Below are 6,688 nucleotides of genomic sequence, written 5' to 3'. Positions count from 1 at the left end.
TTTCTTTTATACAAATGGACAAAGAAAAAAATATATCAGGCCAAAAATTTAGTTTTAGATTTTTAGCCTTACCTTTACTCAGAGATGAAGTCCGTGGTTGTATCTCTCGGTTTTTTCCCCTCTCCTTAGCATTGTGGATGCTAATGTTAAGTCTCCGTTGCTCATCCAATGCCAAATCGATCCTTGGATTTCCAAAAGTTTTTAAAGAAACCTGGCTTTGAATGTCCTTGGCTGATCTTTTATGTCTGCTGATTCTTTGTAAATGTTTCAGGTCACCACTCCATTTAAAAAGAACGACTCGTCTGTCCGGCTCAGCTAACCGTTTAGCTCCGGCGTTGGTCTTCCATCATTTATCACCTTCTGTTTAGACCGGAAGTCCAGTTTTGAGAAACGTTTCCGTCTTGAAATACAATCCAGAGTGAGTCGGATCAGACAGAGCAGAGAAACCGCTGTTCTTCACCTACTAGTGGCTCTAGTTTAGCTCCGACTTTCAACTGCCTGTTGACGCCAGCTGTAGAGCACCTGTCAGTTCACGTACGACCCCTTGAGGTGAGGCAGAGTACTGTTTGCTTCACCACTGACTTTTCTCTGCACTTTATTGGCTGAGAAACAAACTGCGTCATGTGACCCGGTTTGTATTGGATCCCGGGATTTCTGACCTGTATTTGATTGCGAAATACTCAAATTCGGCAGATTTTTACTTAATAAAATGTAAAAAAAAAAAGTGTAGAGTCATATTGAAAACGCATCTTTAACACAAATCACTGGAAAATATAAATATTTATTTTATGTACTTTTTTATTTTTTATCATAATGGCACTGTCTATTCTGACTGCACGTCACTGCTGCAGTGGAAGTTTGAGGTCCCACAGGTGAAGTCGGGGCAAATTAGCGACCTTCAGAGACCCGTGTTTAACCACTGACATTAAATTAGCTATTTTTTTTATTATTATTTATTATTTTTAGCAAAGTATGGCCGGAAAAACACTAAAACTCTGCTCTGGAGCTTTCTTTGTTCAGATTACAATGTGACCCAGAAGGATACATGTTGACGTCTTTCTTGCGCATCTTAAGCCACACCTTCATTCTGTCTATCTGCCTCTGAAGTTTGGGGGATGTAAGGAGAATCTGAGCTGCAGAGTCGTACTTTGGCACACTGCCCCCTAGAGGCCGGTGGAAACCTGTGCGATGAGGAAGGGCTAAGGAGCTGGGGTCCCACGGTCTGGGTGGGTCACAGACCACAGACTGGGGCAAAGGGAACTCTGTGTGCGATGTGGTGGCCAGTGCAGTTAACACAGTGTTGAGCTGGCCTGAGATCTGCTGCAGACATTCCTGGACTTTGGCTGGATGTGGGGTAGAACGTCCTGACGACAGGGCAACATAGGGGCAGAGAAATAACAGAGGGTAAAAAAAATGGCCGCTGCTATTCAACCTGGCAGAAAGTGTGTTATATCTATATCTATATTACCGGTCTCAACATGGTCCACAGTGCAGCTGAGGTCTGACTCAGTCATCCTCACTTCTCCTGGCAGAGCAGAGAGATCCTTGCACAAAAAGAAAAAGAAATAAATATTCTTGCAATGACATGTTGTGAAATAAATGAAATTAATGTTCTCAGTAATCCAAGAAATATATATAAAAAATTAAGAAAACATCAAATGTAACCATTAAACTGAAATGTATTTACTGATGACGTAACAGAACAAAACGTGAGGTCATCGTTTCCAGTCTATGTCTGTGACATGTTCTGTGGAATCACGGGTTGCTTCTAACCTCTGGACTTTTCACACTGCTGGGCTGCAGGAGCTCTTTCTCTCTCCGACTACTCAGCTCCAACTTTGACAAAGTCCTGGCCTCCTAACAGACAGAAGGGGTGAAAAAAACTACCGGCAGTTAGAAATGATTCAAGAACAACTCGATTCACCAGTCATCATGGATGTAGGAGTGCACGGCCACCGACCTGCAAGAGGTTTTTAACCATCTCTTCAATCTTGACTGCGTGGTCCTGAGACCTGATAAGGTTTGTCATCAGAGATAAAGGAGAATCATGGTTAAAAACAAGGAGAAACAGATAATTTTGTTGCAAAATTGTAACGGCCTCCGTACTCGGTCAGCGACAGGGCGCCCAGAAATTCTACATCATGCGACGCATCACTTTTCCCACTGGAGGGCGCCAAAGCTGCAATTTTCTCCTTGAAGTCTTTGCCCTGTCGATGCTGTGATCCAGAAACGAGACATTTTTCGCCTTTCTCCAGCTCCCTGGAGGAAATGTGATTAATTAAAATGAATAAACAAATAAAAAATAAGGAGTGGTTCCTCTGGTGTTTTCCAGTGGCCAGTGTTGGAACTGTACCTCACTCTGAGGACGAGGTTTTCACATCTCTCCTGCAGCAGCATCACCCTGCCCCCCAGCTTCTCATTTTCTTCCTTTGCTTTCTGACACTGATCTAAGGCTCTGTCTCTCTCCTCCTTCATAGTTCGGAGTAGTTCCTGGGCTTCATGTCTTTCCTCTTTTATCCTCTCCTGCTCCTCTCTCCACCGCTCCTCCTCTTCCTCTCTGGCCTCCATCTTTTCTTCCCTCAGTCTCTGAATGACTTCTCGTGCCTCAAGTTTCTCTTCTCTCATCCTCTCCAGCTCCTCCTTCAGCAGGTTTCTCTCCTGGCTCAGCTGAGCTAAGGTCTACACACACACACACACACACACACACACAGCAATGACTGGAAGCTACAGCTGAGGGGAGTGAAGACTTAAATTAAAGTCCACTGAATCAAGCTCACACCTCCATCCTGCGGTCCATCTCATCTTCTCCCTCCTTTAACTTCCTCCTCCTTCGGATCAGCTCCTCATCCTGACAGGAGACAGAATCATGAGCCTTCATTTGGTCAGATTATGAGGTCAGAGATCAGACATTCTCCATGACCTTTTCCTTCAGCTGCTCATCTTCATTTTTCAGCTCCAACTCGTCTACTCGATGCTGAAGATCTGTCTGCTTCAGGGTAGAATAACACAGATGGAGATTTGCTGTGAAACCTTAACAGTTGAACAGATTAAACAAGTAAACAACAATTCTGACTATGGTTCCTCCATGTGTGAAAATATTCCCAAGTCCTGCTTTTACACTTATAACAATGTTCACTTCTTTTGAATTTGAATTCACAGAGTTGTGGTTTTTGATTTTTCTTTGCCCTTCAACTCAGGTCAATAATTTGCTTCTCAGACAAATGAGGAACCCTGTCAGAGGTTCTTATTTCAGCACTAGGACATGTATTTTTCTATATTTTAGGGATAGAGTGAACAGGTCAAATAATCAGTATGTGGTTGTTTCTGGGGTCAGGTCAGTCCAGCACCGTGGAGTCACCTTCTCTTTCAGAGACTTCGTCTCCTCCACCACCTCCTCCTCCTCCAGACGTTCCATGTCCGTCTTCTTCTGGACACTCAGCCTCTCTCGTTCCGCTGACGTTTCCCTCTCCACAGCATTTTGCAGCTCTTTAAGCTTCGCCTCACTCTCTTCTTTCAGTTTTCTTTTCTCTTCTTCCTCCTTTTTTCTAAGCTCCTCTTGAAAGTGACGCATCCTCTCCTCTTTTTCCCTCAACAAACTCCTCCTAACCTTCTCCTCCTCCTCCTCAGTGGACGAAGCCTCCTCTGTGGTGGATTCACTTCTGTCCGGCTCCTGCCATCACAGTCACACACACAAGTTTTTCTTAAACATTAACAACAAGAATGTACTATTTGTTTTTTGTTTTTTCTAGGGATGTCCGATATATACTTTTTGCCAATATTTATCAAAAATGTAATTTTCAATTCCGATATCAACCGAAAAAAGACTCGTGCACCTACAGCAGTGTTGAGCGGCTCTAGGCCCCTCGGAATGCTGGGTAATCCAGGGAGTGCAGGAGAAGGTCCAAAGACGGAGCCCGAGCCTGAGGTTAGACCTCGCAGAGGAGGCAGACGAGGCAGTGGAGAAGGCAAAGGTTCTAAAGCTGACATCGGCGCCTACATGTGGTGGAAACAGAGTTCAGTCAGGACCGTGGTTCATCAGTGTTGAAAAAGTTAGACTCACATCAGGAGTCCTCACTGGCTCCTTCAGTTTTACTTTTCTTCTCATTCTCTCCATCGCTTTCTACCAGCTCACACCGCAGCCGTGAACTCAGGGCTGCAGACGGGGCATCCAGGGGGCGCTATAAACTTACGTAGCTTAAACCACAGTGGACAAAAAGAAGGAAAATAAACAAAACGGTTTATTCAGGTAACAATAGTGTTGCTGAAATGTTTCATGACATGTGGTGACAGTACTGTATAGAGTAGGGGGTCAAACATACAGACCGTGGGCCAAAACTGGCCCGTTAGGGGGTTCAATCTGGCCCGCTTGATGTATTTTGAAATTAAAAACATCACCAGCACTTCTGCACTTCTGTTTTAAATTTTTTTTAAAGTTTTTTTTAGACAGATTTTCATCTAGACAGCATGAAACTTCAGGCTGAAACACAATCCAATCACATCAAAAACAGACGGTAAGAGTCCGGCACATGTATCGTGTTGGATGAATTATATCATATTTGAATTCAAATTAGATTCTTCCACCTTTTTTTGTGACATGAGTTTGTTAGGTTCAGAGCCAGAAGGTAGAACATCAACAGACTTCTTAACATCAGCTGAACAGCAGAGAGTGAAGCAAATAACAAAAGACCAACAACTGAACTCAAAACCTGACAAACCACAAACAACACAATCATTTAAAAACAACCCACAGGAAATTACCCACACAACCCAAAAAAAAAAACCCTCTGTGGTGGCAGACTCTGTCTTTTATACCCTCCTGTTGTCTGCTGGACCAATCAGCTGCAGTGTCACACACCTGTCTGCTCAATCAGCCACACACACCTGCAGCACATCACACACAATCAGTGACAACAGAACAGTATTCTACAGGAAGTGAACAATATGTACAAGGGCAACTCGAAAAAGTTCCAAGAAAATTTTAGTCAAATCCTTAGTTTTGGAAAATAACAAATATATTTCTCTACGTGTCCTTTATTAAAATTTAATAAATAGTAATACAACTAAACATCAGACGAAAATGTAATGATAATCCCTGTCAAATCTCACGCGCGTCTCAAAAGTGTCTTAAGTTATGAAATTGAGGCTAACACAAAAAGCTAATGTGTTAGCTAAAATACTTTCCCATAATGCATTGCTCAGGGAAATAAGATACGAAAACAAACACACATTTGTGAGCGAAAGTGTTTTGACCAAATCTACTCAACCGACGTTTTAAAATATATAAAAATTTCTACATCAAATTATTTTAATTAATTTTATTTTTTTTACCTGGAAAACAGCAACGAGGCTAATTCATTTGTCAAAGCTACAAACTTTCCCGCAATATTTTCTTTGTCCACATCTTTACATTGGTGTCTTTGGAGGAAGTGTTGGGTAGAGAAAAGGCAAGTCTTTGATCTGTGGTGCTTTGATCTGGGCTACCAACCTCTATTTGACAGTGTTACACGAACGCCACACGGATGTAATGCGGTTCTAATTAAAGGTGAAGAAAAGATGTCTTTGATCCTTTGATGTAAACCAATAAAGACAGACTGGTTTTACATAATCTTTTCTCATAAGCTTCAAATCAGCTTGTCTTTTTGGAAGTGAACGGCCTTTGTGCAGCTCCGTCGCAAACCTAACACCGATCACCATGGTAATGTTGGACGACTGTTACTTCTTTTACTACTCCACGTGCACCAAAGACAACTGTCCCTTCAGACACTGCGAGGAAGCAAAGAGCAGCGAGACCGTCTGCAGGCTGTGGCAGGAAGGACGCTGCTCCCAAACCACCTGCAGGTTCCGCCACATGCACGTCACGAAAAGCCAAAAACCAACGTCTCGTTTTTTGGAGAAACAGCCAGGAGGCCAGAAACCGTACAGTCCTTTCTTCTTCCAACAGCCCAGACAAACTGACGTCGCCCCCATGGTCAAAAAGGGTCCAGGTTCAGGTCTAGGTCCAGGTCCAGGTCCAGTTTTGCCAGGGTTCCTGAGACACAAGATGAAGAGAGTGCAGCAAATGAAGTGGCCTGGTCTGAAGTGGGTGAGGCAGTGTCTGGAGAACCCTCCAGAGGAGACCCCAGGTCAGGACACAGTGAGGGTGAAGACCCTGGAGGAGATCCGCAGGGAGAAGGCGGCCAGGGTTCAGGTTGAACAGAGAAAGGAAGCAGAAAACAAAAACTGTGATGCGGACGAGTCTGCAGCGATGGACTGTGGTTTCAAAGAAATGGATTCTGCAGGTCTGTCCTCCTTGAACACCTTCTTCTGCTGTAGGTCCAGCATGGAGGAGCTGCTGGAGGAGTTTAACTGCCCTGACCTGGATGAAGGCTCTGATGGTGGAAAACCACTGCAACAGGTCCTGGCAGAGCTGATGGAGCTGTGCAGCAAATGTTGACCACTGATAAATAACCCTGTCGTCAGTCTAGAACCTGCCGGAAAACCGTGTTCTAATGGTGGAACCATCGTGTGTCTGGACTCAGTGTTGGATTCTGGTAAATCAGTTGATGTCCTGTCTTAGTCCCAAGACCTTTTATGATTACACTCTGTGTACAGTCATGTCCGGGCGTGTATTGACTAAGGATGTCGGTGACTGATATTAGCATAATTATGTAATATAGATAAGAACTTCCTCGTACCTTACCAAAGGTTG

General features: G+C 43.8%; 1 protein-coding gene across 9 annotated transcripts; it reads right to left on the bottom strand.

Moving 5' to 3' along the window:
- Positions 1-57: 57 nt before the first annotated feature.
- LOC103377694 (trichohyalin-like) lies at positions 58-5,407 on the bottom strand. Of its 9 annotated transcripts, none has more exons than XM_008308588.3 (12): positions 4,582-4,763; positions 4,061-4,194; positions 3,838-3,993; positions 3,359-3,670; positions 2,921-2,986; positions 2,780-2,848; positions 2,354-2,679; positions 2,107-2,259; positions 1,961-2,012; positions 1,774-1,857; positions 1,469-1,556; positions 58-1,364 (listed from the first exon to the last, which is right to left on the bottom strand). In XM_008308588.3, the coding sequence occupies exons 2-12, from the start codon at positions 4,112-4,114 to the stop codon at positions 988-990; spliced, it is 1,737 nt and encodes a 578-aa protein (XP_008306810.1). In that variant the 5' UTR covers positions 4,115-4,194; positions 4,582-4,763; the 3' UTR covers positions 58-987. The 9 variants fall into 9 exon arrangements, with proteins under 9 accessions (XP_008306810.1, XP_016887573.1, XP_016887576.1 ...); XM_017032084.2 differs by lacking the exon at positions 4,582-4,763 and adding an exon at positions 5,329-5,407 and having other exon boundaries at positions 59-1,364; positions 2,921-2,989; positions 4,061-4,178; XM_017032087.2 differs by lacking the exon at positions 4,582-4,763 and adding an exon at positions 5,329-5,405 and having other exon boundaries at positions 59-1,364; positions 2,921-2,989; positions 4,094-4,194.
- Positions 5,408-6,688: the final 1,281 nt, after the last annotated feature.

This window comes from Cynoglossus semilaevis, chromosome 4 (genome assembly GCF_000523025.1).
Source record: "Cynoglossus semilaevis isolate Cse_v1.0 chromosome 4, Cse_v1.0, whole genome shotgun sequence".
In the NCBI taxonomy this organism is placed as follows: Eukaryota; Metazoa; Chordata; class Actinopteri; order Pleuronectiformes; family Cynoglossidae; genus Cynoglossus; species Cynoglossus semilaevis.
This window is presented reverse-complemented; position numbering and strand designations above follow the sequence as displayed.